Consider the following 27937-nt stretch of genomic DNA (forward strand, 5'->3'; position numbering starts at 1 on the left):
TTGTACTCTATATAATTTTGTATCATTTCATTTTTTAAATTAAGCTTTTTTACTCAGAAATTAAAGGGAAGATGAAACTTTTCAAAATTTCCCTGGTTCAAAAAATAAAGCACTAACAAACAGAATTTCTAAACATCTCAGGTCCTATGAATAGATTTCTAACAAATGATGGCAAAAAAAAATCCATGGATATCAAGCTTAAACTTATTTCCTTATAGAAATTTTTAAAACTGGGGGAAAAAAAAACGACAACATCATTTTCAGATAATTCACAAAATTGTAGACAGCAAATTTTACCAGGGGTGAATCACGAAACACAAAGTGGAATAAAATACTCTAGGATCATCAATTCCTAAATCATTCAATCTGTAATATAAACATTTTGTTGACAGCTGGGGAGATGCGCCAGAGATGGTTCAAGAACAGGGCAGGACATTCCTTGACTAGGACTGGAGAAAGTACACTGTAACACCACCTTCAGCACCCACCAAGAGGTAGTTTTTCCTTTAATCTGAGACTTTACCAGTAAGTGTCTGAACAAAAAGATATAAAAAAACACTACTCTCAAAATTGATCACCACAATTTCTAATTCTAGAACATTTCCAAACCTAAGTCATTCCTTGCTTTACCTAACTCTTGCTTGCCCAAATTCCAGAAGAAAAATTCTATACCAGAAGTAAATTTTGAAAAATGAAAATAAATCAAGCTCCTTTATCATCCTTACAAGAAAGATGTTAATTAGAAAATATAATACTGAGAAAAACATTTTCAAAGGACTCTAAAGTCCAAATGAACAGGGTATAGTAATCAGCAGCATCACTGCCATACACAGCACCCACCAAATACCCTACACTTCTACTTCATACTTCTTGATTAGCAGCAGTCACTTTGCCACTGGTTCCTCGTGTCTCCCCATGCCACTGGTGACATTTTCTTCAAGAACACTAGTACGCACACTTAGACTGCAGTGACAAGTCCCCTTACAAAAATGTCTTAGTACCCACTTTGATGGAGTCAACTATAAGGCAAAAAGTGAGAAAAGTGAGCACCGTAACATTAGAAAGTTGGCTCATGGAGCCCTGACACAATTAAGCTATAACATACTTCACTTTAGCAAAAGCAAAATAAGGCACAGTGAACTTGGGGCAAGTAATTAAAATCCAGGCAGAATTTCTAAATGAAAGCAAGTTTAGGCCGGGCGTGGTGGCTCATGCCTGTAATCCTAGCACTCTGGGAGGCTGAGGTGGGCGGATTGTTTGAGCTCAGGAGTTCGAGACCAGCCTGAGCAAGAGCGAGACTCCATCTCTACTAAAAAAAATAGAAAGAAATTATACGGACAGCTAAAAATATATATAGAAAAATTAGCCAGGCATGGTGGCGCATGCCTGTAGTCCCAGCTATTCGGGAGGCTGAGGCAAGAGGATCGCTTGAGCCCAGGAGTTTGAGGTTGTTGTGAGCGAGGCTGACGCCAAGGCACTCTAGCCTGGGCAACAGAGTGAGACTCTGTCTCAAAAAAAAAAAAAAAAAGAAATAAAGAAAGTTTAGGTTGTCAGGGGTTAAAGTGATGCAATTCTTTGGCTTTCTAGCACAATATTTAGGATTAATGAGAACTCAAAGAAAATTAATCATTTTGAAAAAATTGGCAGATAACAAAATTACTTGCATCCAGCACAGAATATATACTTTTTAAGTGCTAATAAAAATAGTTCTGTGATCCATTTTAAGTTAATTTTTATAAGAATTTCAGGCTGTGTGGTTTTTTGTTTTTTGGTTTTTTTTTTTTTTTTTTTTTTTTTTTTTTTGGCAGGGAGATGTCCAGTTGTTTCAGCACCAGTTGTTGAAAAGACCATCTTTGCCTTCGTGTATTACCTTTATTTACTCTTTTGTCAATCAGGTGACTGTATTTATGTGGATCAATTTTAGGGCTCTCTATTCTCCTCCACTGCTCTATTTGTCTATTCTTTCACTGATATGACACTGCCTCAATTACTGTAGCATTTTTTTTTGGAGACAAAGTCTCATTCTATTGCTCCCGCTATAGTACAATGGAGACGTCACAGCTCACTGCAACCTCAAACTCCCCAGCTCAAGCAATCCTCCTGCCTCATCCTCCCAGTAGCTGGGACTCCAGGTGCACACCACCACATCTGGTTCATTTTTTAAATATTTTATAGAGATGAGGTCTTGCTGTTACCTAGGCTGGTCTGGAACTCCTGGCCTAAAGCAATCCTCCCACTTAGGCCTCCCAAAGTGCTAGGATTATAGCTTTGATCCACCGCACCAGACTTAGATAGCTATTTCATCAGTAAAGGCTCTCCTATCCCACCACCTCAACTGCCCCACCCTATATAAAGTAGGTACAAATTAGACTTTAAAATCTTTCAATACTAACAACAAGCCAACTTCCTGTGAGAAATATACATAACAGCATATTTGAGTACCTAAGAGGAATGGTACCAATTTCTTCAAAACTGGAAATCAAATTTTCTGTTATCTGTCCAACTCATCATTGAACCTGTATTTGACCATTACTTCCAAGTTTCTTTTCACCTACCAATAACAGCAAAGAATGGTAACACTGAAGAGACAGACATCCAAGATATAATAAGCAAGAAACAAAGCAAGATACAAGAAAGCAGTATAATGTGATCCCATTTTTATTGGGGGTGGGGTGGGAGAAAAAGCCTGGAATAATATGCACACCACGATTGGAGTTTTTAAAATCTTGAGTGGTGATATTTTTTTCTTTTCTGTACTTTTTAAAATTTTCCACAGACATACCTAGAATATTCTATAAGGCAGTATGCTAATTACAATATTTCAAATTGCTATAAACTATATTAATGACCACTATAATAAAGCATAACAACATTTTCAAAGCTATTGAGGCAAAAGTCACAAGACAAATTTTAAAGCAATTAGCAAAAAGGAAAACAGTGTGCCAGGTTCTTTTAAAATCAATTCAAATGCACTATCATCCTTATCTTTCAATTTTCATTACAATGATAAAGAAACTTTATCAATTCCACAAAGCTACACATGGGAGAGCTGAGACCAGTCCTAACTCCAAAACTCAAGCACTGCTACATTACACAGCCATCACCATCAATAGAAAGCAGTAAATTTTTCCTACAAGAATATTTATTCAAACCAAAAACCAAAAAAATAGGCCCAGGAAAATAAAATTAAAAATACATACCTCTACTTCATCTCCTTCACTGATTTCTTTTTTTATATCAGGTGGTGGTGGCAATCTAACTTCATTAAATGGAACCTGGCGTTCTGGTTGCCAACTGAAAGATTAGAAAAGGAATCAACAATTTTAAAGTATGTCCTAATAGCCTCTAAAATGAAATCTATACAGTCTATGCTTAGTGCTACATATTTTTAAGTTAATCATTTAGCTTTACTTAAGAGAAAAAAAATTTTCATACTATATAATTTCCCAAGTAAGTTACTGAGGTAGAACAGATTTTGCATGGTTCTTGATAAAGTTTATAATTAACATCATGACAACTATATATTATCTTCTAAATTAATTATTCTAAGACCAGTACATACATTATTCTGCAAATGAAACAGGCCAAGTTCATAGTAATGACTTAGATTTGAAATAATGCCACATCCACACAGCTGCCAAACAGTAGTGAGATCAACTTATTTCAAACACTTTTATAACTATATGACCTGTCAAAAAAGGAACAATCTCAAAGATTACAAAACAATATAAACTACATAATTCTTTTTAGTATAACATATTTACAAAAATACAAAAAAATTAATTGGCAATTATTTTGAATAGCTGAATTACAAAGGATTTCTTTTTCTAACAATTTATCTTTTCTACAATGAAAACACATACTGTAATTAGAACCTAGAAAAAGCTTACTTTTAATCTTTGACATAAATATGGATGTATTAAACTACTAATCTAACCACTGCTTAACTGGTATTTTTTGTGTTGTATTTTATAAGCTGAATTTATAAAGTCAAAAATTCCTCATTACTCTGAAGTTCACAAAGGTCACATATTATGCCTGGGAGGTGTACTAGCACATAAAACGTTCCTTAAGTTTCTATCTATTAATACTGGGCAAAGCAGCAGGTGACAAGCGAAAGATTTTGGGGTGCTTTCTTTTTGCTGTCACCATATAAATGGCAGCTCCTCAAAGACAGAAATCATCTCAACACTTGTTTCTACATGAAGCAGCTGTTGGGCAAAGATCTTTTCAGGCAGTTCCAGAAGCAGCTTAAAAGTGGAAGTTGAACAATCCTTTTCTGACCTTCAATTTAACAGTACTCTTTTATAACCCTTCCTAACCAAGCCCAGCATACTGTCTTTCCCATTTTTAGACTATGTAACCCTTACAATATCTATAAAATTACTTATTAATATCAAACAATTAAAGATGGCCTAATATTAAACTTTGTGACTACCAGTAGCCATTTGGAAGGCCTTCTACAACATCATTTTAACATGCTGGACTTTTAAGAATTAAGCATATTATAACTGAACCATCTATTTCTGTAAAAACTACTTAATGATTCATGTCCATACATGTTCTGGCAAACAAGTGGGCTATAAAAAAAGTGACAAGTAAATTGTGGACAGAAAAACAGGTGAAGAATTATCAAAAACAGGCTTACTGTTGCACTCATAAGATGATCAAACAACCAAAGCATGCTCTCCCCCAACAAAGCAAAATCATTTTCCCACTGGCAGCAGAAACACCCAAAGAAAAACAGGTACTACCATTTACTAAAGTTAAGATGTCAATAAAAATAACTTACTTATTTTCAAAAACAACTGTGAGGGAATCTTCATGAACATCTTTGATAAATCCCTTCAAGACACAAAAACATTATTAAAAACATATCAATATTAAGTGAAATGTTGCAGAACTGTAAAAGGCTGTATTAGAGATACAAAGACAATGTAGAGGCCGGGCAAGGTGGCTCACGCCTGTAATCCTAGCACGGTGGGAGGATCACTTGAGGTCAGGAGTTCGAGACCAGCCTGAGCAAGTGCGAGACCCCCATCTCTACTAAAAATAGAAAGAAATGATCTGGACAGCTAAAAATATATATAGAAAAAAATTAGCCAGGCATGGTGGCACATGCCTGCAGTCCCAGCTACTCCAGAGGCTGAGGCAGGAGGATTGTTTGAGACCAGGAGTTTGAGGTTGCTGTAAGCTAGGCTGACGCCGTGGCACTCTAGTCCGGGCAACAGAGTGGACTCTGTCTCAAAAAATAAATAAATAAATAAAAATATAAAGACAATATAGAGTGCTGAAAGGACACAGGGTTTAGAATTAGGCAGATCTGGGTTTAATTTCCATCTCCACCATTCATGAGATACATGACCTTATAAATTACTTAACCTCTCTGAATCTCATTTTTCACAAAGTATCACCTATCTTGAAATTAGCAAAAGTAAATGTATATCCCTGGAACACCACAGGTATTAGATGAGTGTGGCAGTACTTACTATTGTGACTAAGAGTTCACTATGGTGACTTAAGAGTTCAAGCTCTGGAGTCTGGACACCAGGGATTCACATCCCAGCTCTACTGCTTGTATATTGAGCATAGTTTTAATCTAATGGAGTTAATTATGGTATCATAACCATACATACCAAACAATAAAATAATCAATGTTGAACACAGTACCTGGCACAGAGTAAGAATTCAATTTTGTTATAAATGTTATAAATATTATAGTCCACCTTTTTGTAAAATGCAAGACATTTTGGATACTATCTTTGACAATAATTTAATCATCTTTTCCCTACCTACTTCTCTTCCCTCTTCCCTTAAAAAAAGGGGGGGAGGGCTGTAGTAAGTATAACACATTGCCTCAAAACTATTTTGGAATCAAAATAAATAGATTTTCAGTAAAAATCAGTTGTTTTTTAGCCTTAAAATTAATATCAAAATTAGACTTTTTACTGTAACTTTATTTGATTAATACAGCTGAAAGAAACCATAAGATCTGACATATTCAAGAAAGCAAAGGACTCCAGTGTTGAATTACTGTTGTTCAAATCCTTATTCTACCACTCTGTAACCTTAGGCAAACAGTCCTTGGCACTGGTATTATTACAATTAACATTAAATGACAGTCTGTATTAGTCAAATGCTTAAACACATAATTTAAACCATTGGGTACTTAGTGAATACTTTTCTAAAACATCTTTATCACACTAGACTCTATAATGTCCACTAAAACTTAGCTATATATACACATGCGTGCATTACCTGGTCAAAGCATGGCACAACTGAACCTCACTCCTTCCTAAAGTCCATTAAGTAACACTGAAGAGATTTATAGGCATAAACCCATAAGAAAAAAGAGAATAAAGGGAAAAGACAAAATTCCAACAAAAAATTTTTTTAATTTATAAAGCAGATGGAAGAGGATTAACAGTAATAAAAAAGCAACAATATTTAAATGCTCGCTATGTGTCAGATATTATTCTAAGAAAATTAGACTATGAAACATAAACTTGCAGTAGGAAAACCTAAAAGCAAGTAGATCAGCACTACAACCCCAGAAAAATCTTTGGAACTAGAGAAAATCTTGCAGAAGAGGGAAACAGATGGGAATGAAAATAAAATCTGTCATTTTATTTTCTTCAACAATGTAGGATGACCAACCACAGAATGTAAGTAATTCATAAATTTCAAGTCTCGCAGTGCCATCCCACCACATTTGTTACTCACCTGCATTATTGTGTAATTTAAGCTCTGTTCTCTTTTCCAGTGCCAACTGCCCGTTATCTCATTTATTTGTGTGCTGTGAGACATTTCCATGCAAATATTCACATCAAGGACTAAAACTCAGGATACCTTCCTCTTCAAGCCTGCTGTAGCAGCTCCTGCCTTGCAATTCTGGAGATATTTTTTATTTCTCTTTCTCCTCCCAAATCTAAAAATTAAGAGCTGCCACTCCAGTTCAGGCTTTAATTATCTGATCATGCTGTAGTAACAACTTCCTGGCCAGTTTTTCTATTTCTTGAAGTGCACACTCACATCAGCCATCACTTTGGTCAGCACTTCATGGTTATGGGTTACGAGCAAATTTATATACATTCTACCCTTGCCATTTTTAATGAATACTTCAGAAACTAAGAATTTCCAAGTTCATGAATATTAGTAAAGAATATCTTGCTATCAGAAATTAGTCATATTTTCAACTTTCACAAACACTTTCTAGTCCTTCAACAAACAACTTTAACAGAGTTTGGAAAGTCTCACAAATCTTTCTAGTTTCTGTATAATTCATATAGTGGATTAGTTTAAGTCGTAACTCCATGCCACTAGAAAATTTTACTTTTCATTATAATGAAAATTTTTTTTCTATCTAAAAATCAGTGTTTCTACCTTCCTCACCATAAAGATCAGCATCAACTTTGTTTGAGTGCACACTTTTCCCAAACTTGAAGTGAAAACACAGCTATGGACATCTATTCTTATTGCTAATATCTTTCCACCATGAGATTTATTAGATTAAGGACCTAACACCAAGTCCTTAAAATGTATTTGGACTGTAGTGGACAATTTCTAATCATCCAACTCCCTAAAATCTAATCCCCAAATCCTACATTCTAGAGAAAAGGTACTTCTAATAGCCAGATCTCTATAAAATTGAGTCCATCTGATACAGGACACAGTCAAAAGTTTTAAAGTTATTTTTGTACTCTCCAAACCACCAGTATAGCGGCTAGCTACCTATCTGTTCAAGAGACTCAAAATGGCAGAGTTGGATCTTTGCTAAAATCTTTTGAAAGTCAGAGGCACCAATGACAATGGCCACATCTGTCTGCACATGGTATGGAGGGGCTTTATGCCTTAAAGTTTCCATAATTTCTATCATCCTTTTGTTGGTCCCTAACTTTGGGGATTTAGACTGTCTCTCTTCCTATTCACATTCATCTGGCCCAGGACTCATATTTCTCAGAACAAAACCTTTGACGCTTCTTTTTCTTCTTCATATATATACAAACACAGATGATTTCAAGGCATTATTATAAAAGGGTCACTTACTCTGTTCATTCACACAGTCCAATATATGTTTACATTTAATAATCATCAATAAATAGCCATCTAAAATGCACTCGGAATCTTAAGAAGTTATCCATACATCTCAACAAAATAAAAAATAGACATGATATAATAAAAAACCAGGAATGCCATAAATTACATGTAAAATAAAGGGGGGAAGGGTAGAGGTAGTAAGATTCCCTGAGCAGTGAAAGCACTATTTGAAGAACTGATTTTCAAAAGCAATCCAGGCTAAAATAGAAATGTTTTTTAAAAAAGGTTTAGTCAAAGATTTGCTAAGGTGGCAGATTAACTAATAATTAGCTTTCTAGATATAAACAACAAAGAGCTGGAAAATAAAATGGACAAAAAATATTCTACTTACAATAACCACCAAGAAACTCCTACAAATGTCCTCAACAAAGAAATGGGCAGGGCCTATGTATAGAAATCTTTTGAAACTCTAATAAATATAAATAGAAAATTCAGGAAAATGTAAATCATGGTCTTACATAGGTACTGATACCATAAAAATTTCAATATGCCCCTAAAATTAATCTATAATTTCAATGGGCTCCCACTAACATACAGGAGGAGTGTGTTTATGTATTCTGTTGGAAGGGAAAGGGGTTACAATTATAAAATTATACTAAAGTCTACCTCAAAAATAAAAAGTGGCAGTCAAAAAGGAAACTTTTTTTTTTTTTTTTTGAGACAGAGTCTCACTCTGTTGCCCGGACTAGAGTGAGTGCCGTGGCGTCAGTCTAGCTCACAGCAATCTCAGACTCCTGGGCTCAGGCGATCCTACTGCCTCAGCCTCCCTAGTAGCTGGGACTACAGGCATGCGCCACCATGCCCGGCTAATTTTTTTGTATATATATATTTTAGTTGTCCATATAATTTCTTTCTATTTTTAGTAGAGACGGGGGTCTCACTCTTGCTCAGGCTGGTCTTGAACTCCTGACCTCGAGCGATCCACCCGCCTCGGCCTCCTAGAGTGCTAGGATTACAGGCGTGAGCCACTGCGCCCGGCCAAAGAGGAAACTTGTAAAATGGGCGTGTGGGTAACTTACAGGTAGTCTACAGAAGGAAAAAAAGAAAGCAAACTGGGGAGGGTGGAATAACAAGAAAACACTATACCCACCAACATTAAAGTTTATTTTAAAACTACAATAATCAAGACAGAAAAGATATTTTAAAAAAATAAGGCCACAGGTTCCAAAAACAGGTCTAAGTAGTTTAAGAATTTACACATAGGAGGAGAAATGGCTTTTTGTTTTGGTTTGTTTGAGACAGTGTCCTCCTGCTCTGTCCCCCAGGCTAGAGTGTACAGGCATCACCATCGCTTACTGCAATCTCAAACTCCTGGGTTCAAGTGATCCTCCTGTCTCACCCTCTTCATGTAGCTGGGACTACAGATGTGAACCACCATTTCCAGCTAATTTTTTGTATTTTATGTAGAGACAGGGTCTTGCTATCTTGCTCAGGCTGGTCTTGAACTCCTGGCCTCAAGCAATCCTCCCACCTCAAGCCTACCAAAGTGCTAGGAATATGGGCGTGAGCCGCCGCACCTGGCATGAATTATTTTTAAGCGGCATTGAGGTATTTGGATATTGGGAAAAATAAAAGTAGATGTTTTCATCAAAATAAAATCAATGGGTAAAAGATTCAAACTTTTTAAAAATCAATCAAGATTCCAGGAGAAAGAATGAGTAAAATATTTATAAATTTGGAATGAGGAAGGCCTTTCTAACCAACAAAATCCAAAGCCACAAAATCTGACAAATGTATACTACCCAAAAGCTAAAACACACGGTGTCTCGAAAGTCTCCATACAAAGGGAAAATTTTGTAATGAATATTTTGTAAATAAAGGTACATTTAGCTACAATTAACCATTTTCCCTATGTATGGCAACTTTTGGGACACCCTGTATGATAAACAATATTGGCCAGGAGCAGTGGTTCACACCTATAATCCTAGCACTTTGGGGGGCTGAGACAGGAGCACTGCTTGAAAGTCCAGGAGCTGGAGACCAGCCTGGGTGACAGTGAGGGACCTCTTGAGACCCTGTCTCTACAAAAAAATAAAAAAATTAGCCGGGTGTGGTGGCATGCACCTAGAGTCCCAGCTACTTGGGAAGCTGAGTCAGGAGGATCACTTGAGCCAAAGGAGTTTGGGTTGCAGTGAGCTATGATGCCACTACACTCTAACCCAGGCAGCAGAGGGAGACCCTGTCTCAAAAAATAAACAAACAGGGCAGGGCGCCTTGGCTCACACCTGTAATCCTAGCACTCTGGGAGGTCAAGGTGGAAGGATCTCTTGGGGTCAGATGTTGGTGACCAGCCTAAACAAGAGTGAGACTCCGACTCTACTAAAAATAGAAAAAATTAGCTGGGCATGGTGGCACACACTTGTAGTCCCAGCTACTTGGGAGGCTGAGGCAGGAGAACCACTTGAGCCCAGGAGTTGGAGGTTGCGGTGAGCTGTGATGATGCCACTGCACTCTAGCTGGGGCAACAGGCCAAGCCTCTGTCCCCCAAAAAATAAATAAATAAACAAACAATATCACATAGAAAGGGATGGGGGAATGAAATAACATACAACAGAGTTAAATTCCTAATTCACAATACTCTAGCAAGAGTAAGAAAGAAATCGATAAAGAAGGTAACAATGAATATGAACTAAATGAACATGTAATTCACAGAAAAAATGTAATTTTTATATAAATCTTCTTTAAGGTGTTCCACATTTGCTACAATTTGTTCTGAACTCTGCTTTTCTCCTCCCACTTTATGTCTCATAGATCTTTATCAGAACAAAGATTTACCTCATTTTTTGACATCTGCATAAAGTACTTGGCAATTTTGAGGTGGGATCATAAACTGCCTGTGAGAGAACAAGGTGCAAAGGATATTTGTCTAATTTATAAATACATTTTTGAAATTAAAGAATACAGTTGTAAAACAAAGTTTTTCAACTTGATGGAAGAAGTCATAGGAAAAACTCCTGTAAGTTAAGCAGAAGGAAATGTAATATGAATACATTTTAGGAATTGAAAGATTGCCATTAGTCAAAACCAAAAGAGATGAATTATGGGCCCTGGCTGTGGGTAAGTCATCTAATGATACTGTATGAAGACACACCAAATTTCATTTACAAACCTTCCAGACCACTTATTTTAGAGAAAGGGAAGTTGAAACAGTTAACACACTGACATAGCCCCCAAGTTTCATCTCTAGGAGGTTATAAATACTACTTAAAACTTCATCTTCTGTCTGGAGCTCTTTTCATTAAATCATCACAAGCCAGATGATAAAATGCTTTTGCCAATTCATAAAGTTTAAAAGATTAAGTCTGGTAGCAATACTAACCAGGAGAAATAAGCAACCTTTCACAAAAAGGTACTTAAGGCATGGTTACAGAACAAAATACCAAATCTAGGTCACAACTGGAAAGGCAGTTCTCATGTCTAAAACACAGATGTGAGTTGAAGTAAAAATTTAATGTCTAAAACACTGATCACTATATTAGTTACCTTGCTTGAGCTGTGGCTTAGAAACCTGCAGGGATGCCTGAATATCTTTGAGAACATTCCCAGTAAACCCATTAAGAAATACCATCCTAGAGCTTCAGCTGCTGAACACTTAGAGGTGCTGGGAGGATGGCACATCCAGACCAGGAAGCTCACAACCCTGCCCCAATACCTTGCCTACCTATCTCTACAACCCTGCCCCAATACCTTGCCTACCTATCTCTTCATTTGGCTGCTCATCTGTATCCTTTGTAGTATCTTTTGTATTAGGACAGTAAATGTTAAGTAAAATGTTTCTCTGAGTTCTGTGAACCATCCTATCAATAGACTCCAAGGAAGGGGTCATAAGAGTCCATGTTTGTAGTATACCGGTAAGCGTACAGGTTAACAACCAATACGTTGGGATCAGCACCTCACGTTGGGGCAGTCTTGTGGGACTGAGCCCTTCAATATACGGGATCTGATAATAGTATCTCCCGGTAGACAGCATCAGAACTGACTTCAATTATAGGACACCCAGTTGGTACCCACTGGAGAACTGACTGCTATGAGGGTGGGAGGGAACCCACACACTTCTGGTCACAGAAGTGTTCTGTGTTGAATGTGAGAGTAGAAAGAAAAAAGTTTTTTTTCTTACAATTTAAACTGAATAACAATGGAAACAAAAAAATCTCAGAAGATAGCACTAAAACAGTAACTAGGAGAAATGCATAGCCCTAAATACATAAAGAGTCTCAAATAAATTAGTTCTACCTTAAGAAACTAGAAAAGAGCATATGAAACTCAAGGTAAACAGGGAAAAAAACATTTAAGCAGACATTAACAAAATAAAAAATAGAAGAAAAAAAGAACATACCATCCTAGTCTGGAAAAAATTCCTTTGACTGGAAAACATGATTTCAAATTCAATCTATTAGATTTTTATTTTTTTGAGACAGAATCTGGCTCTGTCGCCCCAGCTAGAGTGCAGTTGCATCACAGCTCACTGTAACCTCAAACTCCTGGGCTCAAGGGATCCTCCTACCTCAGCCTCCAAAGTAGGTGGGACTACAGGTGCATGCCACCATGCTGGCTACTATTTCTGTTTTTTCTATTTTTAGTACAGTTGGGTTCTCCCTCCTGCTCAGACTGGTCTTGAACTCCTGAGCTCAAGCAATCCTCCTGCCTCTGCTGCCCAGAGTGCTAGGATAAGAGGTGTGAGCCACTGCACCAGGCCTGAGATTTTTTTTAAACCCACTAATGCCTTCCTTTTATTGCAATTCATTACAACACTACATTTACATTCCTTATATAGAGGGAAACAAACTTTAAAACCTTAATACTCAGCAAACTATAAACTATAATCAGAAACAAAACAGCCTGAATACTCAATTAAAGTTTTTTTTTTCAGACTAAACCAAAAGTTTTAGAATGAAAGCCCAGAACCAAAAAAAAATCCAAGATTTACACCCTCAAGCAGCAACTCTTAAATTTCAAAATTCTTGTTAGAAGAGTTTACTGACTGCAAAACAAACTATTACATTTTTTACTGAAAGCAAAAGAACAGCCAGCAACAAAACAGTACCGTCTTGCTAAATGGAGGTTATTAAGTATCCTTAGCACAATAACCTAACTTTTTAATGACTCCAAATTTCAAGATTCCAATCCATTAAAAATTTTCATAAAGCCAGGGACCTGTCAGAAATCAAGCCTCTAGTTCACACTTATTCTCTTAAGCAAGCAAAAGGAAGAGTGAGTCTCACACATTGTTATTTCCTTCAAACCTGATCAAGTATTCTTACACAGTTTGCCACTCTAGCTTTTTAATACCAAAGATTTTGGGAAGGCATGATGGCTCACGCCTGTAATCCTAGCACTCTGGGAGGCCGAGGCAGGCGGATCTTTTGAGCTCAGCAGTTCGAGACCAGCCTGAGCAAGAGCGAGACCTCGTCTCTACTAAAAATAGAAAGAAATTATCTGGCCAACTAAAAGTATATACAGAAAAAATTAGCCTGGCATGGTGGCGCATGCCTGTAGTCCCAGCTACTTGGGAGGCTGAGACAGGAGGATTGCTTGAGCCCAGGAGTTTAAGGCTGCTGAGAGCTAGGCTGACGCCATGGTACTGTAGCCCAGACAACAGAGTGAGACTATGTCTCAAAAAAAAAAAAAAAAAAAAAAGAAAGAAACAAACAAACAAACAAACAAACCAAAGATTTTCTTCTAAATGTCACTTCTCATGGATTACCGGCATGAAATTTAAACATTTTTCTTTCTGGATTTATTTGGCACAACATTCAGAAATAACTTTACATTTCTGATGCCTTATCCAATGTGTTAAAAACATTGTAGTTGATGGCTTAATTCCTGAAGCAAATGTGGTAAAATGTACTTCTAAAAATAGACATTAAAATAAATTTTTCTCTATTAGATACACCGAGCTGTTTGTAATATGCTGTAGGGCCCTTCCTCTGACTGACTACATTGACTCTCTATTTTCCCCAGATATAGCAGTTAAAGATTACTACCGTGGATAAACTTGATTACAAAAATGTAACACCCATGGGAAATAGTTACTAGCATAATTTATGCAAAATTCACCATCTCAAGTGTTTGTTTTTCAAGAACTGCCACAATGGATTTATCACTTGTTATCCCTTCATCAATTATCAGTTTATTTATTGATTCACTTTCTGGCTTCAGTCTACCTTCCAGCCCATCACTTTAATGATGTCACATCTCCAAAATCAGGATGCTTCTTAAAATTGACAGTTTGTTAGAATAGCTGATAGCCACATGTCAGTCAGGACATAAATGTCACTGTTTAGGCATGCTCAAACTTGATTTGCTTGCAGTTTTCTATGACACTTGACAGTAACCCCTTGACACTTCAGTCAGCAAACCACTGAAGAACCATTTTAGGAAGGACTGAGGTTTCTTACCAAAAGGTTGTTCTGTTGACACCTGATAAAATCTAGAAAGCACCAGCATCAAAACTTTGCAGTATTCTAGCCTAGGCAACAGAGTGAGACTCTGTTTCAAAAAAAAACAAAACTTGCAGTATTAATGAAAAGTCCTGAAAGAAAATACTGGAGGTAATCGAGGTGAGCTCTTTTAGATAACAGAAGAGAGCTCTTTTAAAGTAAGCTTGTAATATCAATACTCTCCATAGTGAGAGGCACTGAGGAAGATATGAGAAAAAATACAAACATTTGAATGTGAAGATGTTTTAACCATTTTGCTTAAATGTCCCATTGTATGCACGCACATGTTTAAAGGATATCTTTAAGTACATAAGAATACTAAAAGGAGACCAGGTGAGGTGGCTCACACCTGTAATCCTAACATTTTGGGAGGCAAAGGCCAGAGGATGGCTTGAGGCCAGGAGTTTGAGGCCAGCTTGAGCAAGAACAATCCCAGTCTTTACAAAATATAGAAAAATCATCCGATGGTGGTGGCACACACCTGTAGTCCAAAATACTTGGGAGGCTGAGGCAGGAGGGTCAGGATCCCTGGAGCACAGGAGTTTGAGATTGCGGTAAGCTATGATGATGCCACTGCACTCCAGCCTCAGTGACAGAGCGAGACCCTATCTCAATTTAAGGAAAAAACACTAAACTAAAAGATAAAGAAAACCATTGGTCACATTTCTTTTTTCTTAGTGGTAAAGTACCTCTTACAACTGATGCCATTTTATGTACTATGAAATTGCATCAATCTTCCACTAATTTCTCCAATCTATGTACTGAAAAATAGCCTATTCCATAGATTCCACATCTAACTTCCGACTATTTAGGCATCTCTACATGGCTTACTGACATCTCAATATGTCCACAGTGGAGTCCACAAGATCTTAAAATAAAAAAGAAAATTGAATATAGCAAACAGTTCTTCTCAACCAAGGTTCTAAGAAAATACAGTTCAATAAGGCATCTATTGTGTTTAGTGAATGAACTTCTCTCTCATGCATCTACAGTGGTATTACCTATGTACCACCATTGGAGAATTGAGAAAATGTTTTTGTGTTTTATATTAATAGCTCACATGAGAAACTCAGGCTGAGAAAGGCTGACTTGTCTCTCAGATCTGGGTGATCATCACTTCCTAGGCAACTTTACGTTAAAAAAAAAAAAAAAAAAAAACCTGCTCAATTAGTAAGCTAAAGGAGGTGAAGCTTCTAAATAAACTGGGGTAGTCCTGGCACAAAGATATGCCAGGAGTATTTAAAGCTACTCCCCTCCCCAAAAATACCATGGTAAATTTTCCTGGAGCTCTTATGGCAAGTAATTTAGAAGATTCATAATAAAACAAACATATTGTGTTTCTGGATTGTCTCTATAGTTAACAGATACAGAAAGAACTCCTTATCGGGGGAACGGGGAAAAAACACCTTACTAAATGCAAACATAACAGTGGTTTCACTGTAAAGGTTAAGTCTCAGATCCACTACCTACTTGTTTATAGGTAAAGCAAGAGAGGACAAGGCAATAACACAAAGAAAATAAGAGTCCTAAACTGGCTTTGTTTGTCAAAAAGCAAATCCCAATGTTCCCTTTTTGGAGCCTCTTTTTAGACTTCCCAGAGCATCCCAGAGACTTTTTGGAGCAATTCTCAAGGCAGTTCTATCAACCCAGAATGGAATTCAGCACTCCTGGATACTAAACATCAACCTCTGATCCCAATCCTAGAAGTGAGGGAGAAGTGGCTTAGGAGAACAAGTACCTAACTCCCACACATGCAAAAACAAAACTTTCAAACAGAGATGGATTATTAAATAATATACATGGTACTAGCACAACTGCCTATCCATATAAATATTCAAAAATAATTCTTGTGGGAGCTAAATAATGTGTATACATGGAAGCAGACTATGGAACGATGGACAATGGAGATTCAGAAGGGCTGGGGGCACAGATTACTGGTGGTTGCTTGGTGGGTACAATGTGCATTCTTTCAGTAATGCATTCAATGAAGAACCTGACTTCACCACAATGCCATATAACAACAATGCAGCAGAACTGCACTTGTACCCCATGAATATATGCAAGTAAAAAATAAATGGAAAGATCAGGCACGGTGGCTCACACCTGTAATCCTAGCACTCTGGGAGGCCGAGGCGGGTGGATCATTTGAGCTCAGGAGTTCGAGACAAGCCTGAACAAAGGAGAGACCTGTCTCTACTAAAAATAGAAAGGAATTATCTGGACAACTAAAAATATATAGAAAAAATTAGCCAGGCATGGTGGCACATGCCTGTAGTCCCAGCTACTCGGGAGGCTGAGGCAGAAGGATCCCTTGAGCCCAGGAGTTTGAGGCTGCTGTGAGCTAGGCTGATGCCACGGCACTTTAGCCCAGGCAACAGAGTGAGACTCTGTCTCAAAAAAAAAAAGTAAAAAAAAAAAAATTTTGTATTAAAAATAAATGGAGAAAGAAAATAATGCTTGATGTAGTGCATAAATGTAAAAATAAATAAAACACTGCCAAGATAACCTAAGAAATTGCATGTATAATCTGGACACAGACTGTTTTAACCAGACTGGAAACCCAGAAGCATTAATGGAAAAAAATAGTTCAGTATGTAAAAAATAAAACTTCCGTATGATCAGAGATATCAAAAAAAAAAAGTAAAAAAGATGGAGGGGAGGGAACACTCTTACATTAGGGCAAACGGTGATTATCAATAATATAAAAAGAGATCTCAAAATCTGAAGAATAAAGGACACCTCAATGAAAAAATAGGCAAAGGACAGGCAATTCTTGCAAGAGTAAATTAAAATGGCAAACAAACACTGAAATTCATAAGTGGGATATGCAAATCAAAGTTCTAATGAGATAACTCAGTACTTCCAACAGACTGGCAAAAATTAAAGATTATAACAGCAACTTCTGGTGGGGACATAAAGAAAAAGAATGCCATTTATTAATGGAGGAAATGGGAAGTGTTAAGCCTTTCTGGAAAGTAATCTGTTAACATTTTACTAGAGTTTGTTGAAAAAGGTCCCTTCCACCAAGCTATGCCATTCTTTGAAACCTATCCAATAAAAAACAGATATGGGAAGAGCAAGACTCTGTCTAAAAAAAAAACAAAAAAAACCAGATACGTGGAGCAACAAAAACCTGAGAACAAAGTATGTCTATTAACTGGGGAATTTCTCAATCTGATGTAATTGTATGAATTATCATATAATCACTAAAAATAAATTACACTCCACATGAAAATATTCAAGGTGTAGATGATTCCATTTTTATAGAGCAATACTGAAAAACCCTACATTTGTATTCTGAATGTGTATCTATGTACAATTCTATGAGCATGGACAAAAATCTAGACTCAAGTATACTTGGCTATAAGGGAGTTACCTGAAACGGAAGGTGAGATGAGAAATCAAGTGGTGAAGAGGAGCCAGAAAAAAAAGGGGGGGGAATGCAATAAACCAAGTTTGTATATAATGCCTATATACGTGTGTGTAAAATTATATACATGTACGTGTATAAATATTTTTTGAAAGAGTCATGATGTATCTTAAACACTTTGTCAGCAAGCACACTTTGCATACAACATATACACACATCACCACTCCCATCTTTGCAATTTTTTGTCTCTAGGGGGTCTCAAATCTACATCCTATGTAATAAACTTATTAGATGTTTATAACACCTAAAAGATCCAAATTGCAATTTGAGTCCAACAAGCACCAAACATTCAAGACTGCTAATGAATCAAAATTTCTTAACTTCAAACAATATACTTTTTTTAAGACCTAAATAAATCTACAAAACAAAAATTACTTCAAATCAATGGATACATGCTCCACAGATAAGTCTGCAAATTTACCAATTACATCATACATTACAGAAATTACTGCATCATTGTGGAATTAAATTCTAATAAAGAAAAAAATTACTTAAGGCAAGCATTCAGCATTCATTAGTATTATTTAAGTGTTCTAAATTTTTTTAAAAAAAGACAATAAGGATGTCAAGGTTTCACAAGAAAGCACATATAGCTACTTATCTGCACACCAGTAATGTTCTTGGCCTGTTAATTTCACAAGTTTGCAAAATCCAACAATTCTCCTTGAAAAGGAATGACTTCATAGTTCCACATGACCACCCAAAACTTTTCTTTCTTGTTGCAAAGAGTTGGAAGTCCTATATGGTTCCCTGTGTGTATGCATAAAGTTTTGGGACACAATCTGAACTTGACTAGGATCAGTACATAACCCCTAAAAAAATTAAATTCATTTTGAACCAAAATCACAAATGATGCTGTGATTCATTTGTTCATTTAACAAATATATACTGAAGGCTTATTATGTACTAAGTACACATTTCAAGAAAATTTAAGACTTGAAAAAAAACCTGAAAACTACAAAAACAAAGTTATGAAAAGAAAGAAGGGCTATCTATGATTATTAATTAAGCAGATTAAGAAGGGGGGGCTCATCTCTGAGGCTCCTGAAGAAATCTTGACAGGAGAGTACACATTCCTTTGCCAACAATAACTGTGAACTTCATCAGCTATTACTGGTGGAGACCTCTATTCATCCTCCCAAAATAGATGACAAAAAATGCTGAGGCTAGAGTGTGGAAGACAAGTTAAAACAACTGATACCATAAATTAACTTGTTTAAAAGAAGGAGCAATGGGGACAGAAACTTGAAATTTGATGTTAATTCAATTTTGCCACAGCTTTCAGCCTCTTTAATGTAAGGACATAAATTTTTGATGAGATTGTTATACATGTAAATATATATATATTTAGATTAACAAAACAATGCCTTGCATTATTTAATTTTGTTTTGCTCAAGCTATTCTTTTGAAAATTTGGTCCTATGACAGAAAAGCCATCACAGCAGTTTCTTCCTATTTAATAGCTAATCATCTGCCAAAGATGACTCTTTTTTTCTTTATTCTTTTTAAGCAACAAGAAGACTCTTCTAAAGCCTTTTAATATTCAAAAATACTAAAGGGCAATTTTACTAAGAAATGCCATACCATCAGAAAATGATTTGAATAGGCAGTTTCATATATATGCATATTTAAGTGAATATAAATACTAAATGCATTTCAAATATTTACCAAAATACCTTACATAATTAACACTATAAAGCTAACAACTGTAGATGGTATAAATCATTACCCAGTAAAAATATGTGAACCATATGTTAATTTTAAAATTTCTAGTAGCCACATTTATTTTATTTATTTTTTTAAAGACAGAGTATCACTCTGTCACCCCAGCTGGGGTTCAGTAGTACAATCATAGCTCACTACAGCCTCAAACTCCTGGGCTCAAGTGATCCTCCTGCCTCAGCCTCTCTAGTAGCTGGGACTACAGGTGGGCCCCACCATTTTTTTTTAGATGAGGGTCTCCCTATGTTGCCCAGGCTGGTCTCAAACGATCCTCCTACATCACTGGGATTACAGGCATGAGCCACCCACACCCAACTAGTGCCCATATCTAAATAAATAAAAAGAAACAGGTGAAATTAATATATTTTTATTTAACCCAATATATCTAAAATATTTCAACTTGCAATCAATATTAAAAAAATGAGATTTTTTTTTTACACTAAGTCTTTGAAATCCAGTACATATTTCATATTTAAAGCATAGCTCAATTCAGACTAGTACATTTCAGCCCAGTGGCTGGTGACTACTACATTAGAAAGAGCACAATTCTGTAAAGTGAAGACATAACTCAAAGCAATTCTCCAAGAACCCTCCCTATTCAGCACTCATAGTTTCCACTGTATTAAGTACTAATAATCTGGAAAACCACATATTTGCACGTCAAAAAAAAAAAAAATCACACCATAATGGTTAAAGAGATCAGATTTGTGGAGTAAATAATCAGAGTTTGCGGCATGAATCAGCCTCTAATTTTATAGACCTGGATTCACTAAGTCTCAGTATCCTCAAATGGGGCTAACACTACCTGCTTCACTGTGGTTGAGAGGATTAAAAGAGAAATTCATGTAATGTACCTGGGAAGTCTGACTAGTCGTCTGGGTGCTCAAAAAATATTACAGTTATTGTTGTTAGAGCTATATGGGACCTCCATCAACTAACAGAACCTAGCAGAAATTATGAAACTTAATAAATGCTTATTAAAAGAAATCCAACTGCCTCATATTATAGTACATGGAAAAAAAAAACAAAAACCAAAGTCTCCAGCCTGAGCAAGAATGAGACCCTGTCTCTCCAAAAAAACAGAAAAATTAGCCAGGGGTGGTGTCATGTGCCTGTAGTCCTAGCTACTTGGGAGGCTGAGGCAGGAGGATCACATGAGCCCAGGAGTTTGAGGCTGTAGTGAGCTATGATTGTACTACTGAACCCCAGCTGGGGTGACAGAGTGAGACTCTGCCTCAACAAAAACAAACAAGGTCTCATAGCTAGGGATTACAAGAATGCATATTGCTTTTCCCACTACAAAAAAGCTAATTTGACAGCCTTAACATAGTGATAGAGAACTCATTAAAGTTATAATCCAGTCAGGTATCTGCGCTTGTCTTCCTAACTAAAATGTAAGCTTACTACCCTAAAATTACCTTGAAAGAACCCCTAATACTATGCTAAACTAGGCAATTTCAAGTGAGAAGCCCTAAAATTAAATGCCATTTCAGCAACAGCGTAATCTTCGATGAATTAATCACTAGTCAGTTTCCTAAGATATAAAATGGGGATTAAAATGTACCACATATAGAGTGCTTAAGAAAATAAGGAAATAGACATAGAAGCTTAACAGGTATCTAGTAAATAACAGACTCACTTCAAACTATTGTCTTATTCATAGAAGGCACACAAATATCTGATGATACAGAGAATACACAGGTGCATACAAGGAAAAATATGGAAAAAATTAAGTTTTCTGGAAGTATATAAAGCCAAGGCCTTGACAATATAACTCTAAATAGATTTTTTTTCTTTTTCTTTGCTCTTCTGTTTTCAGGTTTTTCATAATTATGTATTACTTTTGTAATACAAAAACTTTCCAAGAAAAATATGCATTTAATTTTTCTAAATTTTTTCCACAAGTTTCTACATATAGCACTGAAATTTTTTTTTTTAATTTTTTGTAGAGCCTGGTCCAAGCACAGTGGTGTTTAAAACTAATTGATCACAACCAATTAGATTCCTTTGTTCTTTCTCCACTCTCACTGCTTCACTAACTAGCCTGAAAAAAAAAAAAAAAATTGTAGAGACAGGGTCTCACTATGTTGCCCAGGCTGGTCTTGAACTCCTGGCCTCAAGCAATTCTCCTACCTGGGCCTCCCAAAGTGCTGGGATTACAGGTGTGAGTCACCACACCCAGCCTTAAATTTAATTTTTAAAAACTGTAGGCCGGGCGAGGTGGGTCACGCCTGTAATCCTAGCACTCTGGGAAGCCGAGGTGGGTGGTTTGTTTAAGCTCAGGAGTTCGAGACCAGCCTGAGAAAGAGCGAGACCCCGTCTCTACTTAAAAAACAGAAAGAAATTAGCTGGATGACTAAAAATATATAGAGAAAAAATTAGTTGGGCATGGTGGCACGTGCCTGTAATCCCAGGTACTCGGGAGGCTGAGGCAGTAGGATTGCTTGAGCCCAGGAGTTTGAGGTTGCTGTGAGCTAGGCTGACGCCATGGCACTCTAGCCAGGGCTACAGAGTAAGACTCTGTCTCAAAAAAAAAGAAAAAAAAAAAAAGCCCCACACAAAAAAAACTGTGATTGACATCAGCAAGATGGAAGTAGATCCCAGCCTTCCTTACCCCCACAAAGAACATTTGGCAACTATACATGGATGAAAATAAAAACTGTTGTGACCGTTTATTTTCATTTAGTTAAATTTTAGCTCTTTAACATTTTTATGAAAACTTTTTTAAACATGTACAACTGAAAAACATCTTTAAAATATCTGGAACTATGTATTTTTAGTTTAACAGGGTGCTCTAAAATTAAGACAGCCACCATCTTTTTTTCAACTACAAATCTCCACAGAGCAATCAGCAAGATTCTGTACTAGCCTTGAAAAGTCAGTATACCCTCAGAACACAACTCTTTTATAATTCTGTATCATCATTAGCAATAATACACCTACTGCATAATTTGGATTACTCTCAAATCCCATTTAATATTAAATTAAGCTAAACTAATATGGAAATTAATTATAAAAATATTATAGTACTTTGAGATTTGTTTTATAGTCAATTACATAAAGCAGAAATCCCAGAGCTCTAAAAGTAGTTGATCCTATCTTCTAAAGAGTGAGGTTGAAATTTCATTCAGCTATCTTGGAGATGACGTTTCCTTGGAACACCTGGGAAAAACTTTCCTCTATATGAGCCAAAAAGTGACTTACTTTTGACTTTTATTTAAAATTATACTTGGCCCATGGCTACACAACTTGCAATGTTATTACAAAGTTTAATGTATAGATCAGTTTAAAGCACTTTAATGATGCAAATAGCCAAGAGATGTTTGGGGAGCGGAAAGGTAATGGAATGTTCTAAAATAAGAGTGTCAATGGTTATACAACTCTGCAAATACACAATCATTCAATTGCACACTTAAAAAATGTTAATTTTATACATATATTCTACCTTAATAACACTTTTAAAAAAATGCAACTTAAATGTCCAGTAGTATAAAATCTAAGGTGCTACTTCAGGTATAAAAGGTATAAAAGCACTGTTTCATATAAAATTATACCCCAACATCAAGTGCTTAATTAACACGTTCCCATTCTTTCAATCTCCACAGATTTACAGGGCCACAAACAAGCACACATCAAGTTATCTCTTTAACAATTATAGGTCCACTGTTAAGTTTAACAAAAAAATGCACAACAATGTGTACAGCATGCTCATCTGTGTAAATATTGCAAAAAAGACTATCATAATTTTAGATCAAATCTTCATTATTTTCAGCTCTTCACAGGCTGGTTCCAATTAATTTGTGAAATGAAGTATCAGTTCCACTAGAAAAACTTTAATCAATGTCTACAGAGCACTGACACAAGGCATGATAACAGACTCTGAAACTCATCAATGGCAATTCACACTTACAGCCAAATGTGTGTCCCTATATATGGGGTAGGGGGAGGGGGAAAAGAGGAGGGAAATTCAAATCACCTGTACATTGAAAAGCACCATTAAAAACAAAAAATACACCAAACTGTTAACAGCTCTTATCTCAAGGCAATTTCTAGTTTTTGCTGAATTTCCAAAATTCCTTCACTAACCACGTATTATTTTCTAAATTAGAAAAATTAATTAAAATTAAATTGCTCCTCCGATAAACACAAAAAGCTAGACTCAAAACACTACATAATATATTGTAAAAGTCCATATATGACATTCTGGGTAAGGCAAAACTGAGGACAAAAAACACCCTAGAGGTTGGGAGTAAGGTGAGGTTGACTAAAAAGGGGCACGAGGGAAATCTGGTTGTGGTGGTGGTTAAACAATAGTCGGCATTTAACAAAATTCATAACTGTACACCTAAAAAGGCTTATTTTACTATGTGTAAATTATCCCCAATAATGGTTAAAAATAATATTAATAAATTGCTTGTGCCATAAGCCAATGTTTTTCAAGTGGGCCGTTTAATAGGATAAAAAATACTGGGAAATCACCAAACTTCTTCAAACTGGAGAGAGATTTGTTCAGAGGTCTATTGCTAGATAATGGTAAGCTCAAGTTCAGATCTAGAATTCCCATTTGTTTAACTTCAAATCCAGAGCTCCACTTCATTCTCATTCTTCCAGATTTCTGAAGACCATAGTTTCCACAAAGTGCATGTGACAAGCAGATTATGGCTGGACATAAAATTCCAAGTGCAGACATTATTTCAGTACATACAAATGTGGCTAGCGTCTTTCCTGACCTTTTGCCAAGTACCACCTCGCTTTCTAAGATAAAATGGGTACTGGAGTCAAAGTCTAAGTAGAACCAAGCAGTAGATTTGCAGTATGTGGACAGGGATCAACAATAAATACTTCAGAGTTTCAAAGTGGGGACATTTGATTTATAGTGAATTGAAAAAAAAATACTATGAAAAACCAAAGATTGTAAGCAATCTTTAGTAAAACAGTCAAATTGATTACCTTACTCTTATAAAATAACAAAATGAAAAATATCTTCTATAGCAGGCTGACAAAATACACTTTGCTAAAAAGAAGTGTTGTTCTCTCTACCACATAACGCAAAATAATTAAAGCAAAATAATCATTTTCTATTTTTCAATATGCAAGGGAAAAAAATGCATACCTCCATTACACAAGAACCATATAGCCAAAGAGAATCTGAAACTTTAGTGGGGGAAAGGGAGGTTAATGTAAAATAATGAGCCTTACCTATCCTTGACAAGAAAAATATGGGTAAGCCCATTCTTTGTGCCCTGTGCCTCAGCTAACCTCATCTGGAGTCATCTGGGGAAGGAGACCACCAGTTTCAACAAGAACAGAAGTCAATGAAATATCTACTCAAATTTCATTTAGGTCATTTTGTCTGACACCAAGTTTTAAACCTAGAACATTAACGTAATTACTCCTGTATTAATATAAAGACTCCTTTCTATAATAGGCACTGTTTCTACTTTATGTTTACCACCTAAAGAGATTTAAACTTGTAAAAAGCTTAGAGGGATAATTTATACACTGTGATTCCCTACTATGCTATTACCACGTGACAGTTAAACCAAATCCACACAGCTTATCAGTAAACTAAGAAAGGAAAAACAAAACGCTCAAAATAGGAAATCATGACCAAATAAAATAAAATCCCCTGGGATAAAAAGTACGCTGAAATGAAAACCGGTGAGGATTCATTCTGCATACGCACAATACCCAAGTATTAGAAGAAGGCCCTTCATAAAAATAGCCAAGACTCTCAAGCATTTGAGATGCTGGCTTAGAGAGATTGACTGACAGACAACAGCTGGGGAGATTTTGTATTGATCTTGTAACATCCTGGCATACTTTGGGGAAATAGGTACAAGGGAATGCTGTAATGGCAAAAAAAAGACTCTTAGGATTTCATTTTCAGTTATTTAACCCTTTACGCTGGAAGCCCCTACCAAATTCTTCTACTCTGGGATACCTCTTCCGTTTCCCAGCCCGGATTCCACAGAAATGCATCTCCTTCCTCCGAAACGAAACAAACAAAAAAAACACCTCGTGGAAAAAACAAAAAAGCACCTTCCTCCAAAAATACGGGGTAACTGATATAAAGAAACTAGGCACCTTTCCACCTGTCTCCCTGTTCCATTTCATATTTTAAATCTTACTTTAAAGCACAGAACTCTCTCGCCTTTTCTTCCGTAATAGAGGGGCCAAGGCGCCGCCCAATTTCCCAGGCCGCAAAAATATTACAACCCGCCACATTCCAAGGTTTTCTACTTTTCTCTCTTCGGTCCTAACCCTCAATCCGGTACCCCCTTCCTCCTCAGGCACTAAAGATTCGTTGGTCCAAAACCCTAATACAAAGGTGAATTCCTAAGATTCCGCGACGCACCCCCCCAGGGGGTGGGGAGGGGTCTGAGGAGCGGACCGAGGCGCTCTCGCACGGCCCAGTCCGAGGGGCGGGGGAGCGGGTGTAACCACACAATCCCACCGCCTCCTTTCGCGACTCCCCCACCGCCCAGAGCTCAGGCCTGCTCCTAGGGAGCTCCCCGCCGCCCAGCAAGCACTCGGCTTCTTTGCACCGGCCCGCGAAGGGCCACACTAGCATCCAAGAAGAAGGTTCGTAAGTAGGAAAAGGCAAGAGGTGTCCGACGTGTTGTTTCAAAACATAACGGAGCCCGGGCCCCCGAGACCGTTAAACCGCGGGCGGAGGGGGGAGAAGCAAGGAACCCAGTGGCCTCAGACTTTGGCCTGGCCGCCCTCTTCGATCCCTAACCTCACTCTCTGGGACCACCAACCCTCCCTCAAACCCGCTCTAGCCCCTAGAAGACCCGACAAAGTGGCAAAAGGGTCAATACCTTGTAGAAAGCCCCGTTGGAGCCGCGAACCTCCACCGTCAGCTCCGCCATGTTGGAACCGCAAAGGCCGCTGGGAAGAGATTCTAGAAACTTTCCAACCAGAGGGGAGGAGGGGGGAGGGGCGAGAAGGAGGCGGGGGGAGGGGCGGGAAAAACAGGGCGGGGATTGGGTTCCCCCGCCCCGTACCCCTGGGGTCTCAAGGTGCCGCCCCGACTCTCCCGATGGGATCCCTGGGCTCCTTACATCACTTGCTGTGGGCTCCGCCCGCCGCCTCCTACGTCCGGTTTGCCTCCCGACACAATCGCCCGACCTTTGCTGACCCGCCCCTACGTCCCAGCCCTCCGGTGCCCGCTGCTCGCTCCGCTCCAGCCAGTTAGTGCCTCCAGCTGCCCCTCAATGAACTACCTAGGCATTGCCTGCCCCACGCATGTGCATTCACCTGGGCTCCCGCATCCTGACCTTAAACTTTTGGAAGTGCTGGCAGCCACGGAGTGGCTTTTTCACTTGGAGAAGGGCAACTTGGGGGCTCCAGTTGCCCAGGGGGGAGAGGGAAGCCTAAAATATGTACATATTGGTGTGCTCTAAATTCTTTTGACTCTTTTTTTTTTTTTTTTAAATCGTGCCTTTCCTTGATTCAAATTCCACGCTTCCACATGCCCTCACACAGTTTGGCCAAGCCCTCTCCCCCACCTGTTAGCACTTTAGCTGTTTGAAAGTCAAGCTAAGTGTTTTCCGTGCAGTTCAGCTGTGTTCACACCCTGGAGCAGAGTTTAGGTTAATACCCATTATAAGAAGCAGTCAGGAAAACTGAATACAGCGGGATTCCACGTTTTACCCTGCTGTAACGCATGAGAAGTTCCACAAATAGGATAGAAGCAGAACCATCTCTTATGCCTTTTCTACCAGAATCTACCCTAGTTCTATAAGCATTATAACAGATATTTTGAATATATATTTTAACCACTTAATGCTAAAACTTTTCCCAAAGCAAGACCTTTGGAAATAATGCTAGAAAGGCTCCTTTAATTGTGTGTAGTTATGCGTGTATTACCACTTTTACAGAAAAACTTTAAAGAAAAGATGATTTCCTGGCATTTGTACTCCCAATGAAATGCACAATGACCCAGACTGTGGGTCCTAAAAAAAGACGTACATAATATTTGGTCAGGCTTGTACATCTCCAAACGTTTAGAAAAAAAAAAAAAATAGGAGCTGCAGAAGTGCTCAATATTGTTACGTTCAGGATTTTTTATAAAATTTTTTTAGAGATAGAGTCTTGTTCTGTTGCCCAGGCTGGAGTGCAATGGGGCAACCTTAGTTCGCTGTAACCTTGAACTCCTGGGCTCAAGCAATACTCCTTTCACAGCCTCCCAAGCAGCTGGGACGACAGGCAGCTCAACTGGCTAATTTTTTAAAAAAAAATT

The 27937-nt window shown here is 37.5% G+C and overlaps 1 protein-coding gene across 4 annotated transcripts in view; it reads right to left on the reverse strand.

The window, feature by feature from the left end:
• FXR1 (FMR1 autosomal homolog 1) overlaps positions 1-26568 on the reverse strand; it is a 66325-nt gene extending 39757 nt beyond the window's left edge. For all 4 annotated transcript variants that reach the window (XM_069475271.1, XM_069475272.1, XM_069475273.1 and 1 more), the window contains exons 1-3: positions 26514-26568; positions 4793-4845; positions 3201-3294 (exon numbers count right to left, since the gene is read on the reverse strand). In XM_069475271.1, the coding sequence (XP_069331372.1) occupies positions 3201-3294; positions 4793-4845; positions 26514-26564 (198 nt within the window). In that variant the 5' untranslated portion in view covers positions 26565-26568. The remainder of the gene's footprint in view (positions 1-3200; positions 3295-4792; positions 4846-26513) is intronic.
• Positions 26569-27937: the final 1369 nt, after the last annotated feature.

Source organism: Eulemur rufifrons, chromosome 7 (assembly GCF_041146395.1).
Source record: "Eulemur rufifrons isolate Redbay chromosome 7, OSU_ERuf_1, whole genome shotgun sequence".
Lineage (NCBI taxonomy): Eukaryota > Metazoa > Chordata > Mammalia > Primates > Lemuridae > Eulemur > Eulemur rufifrons.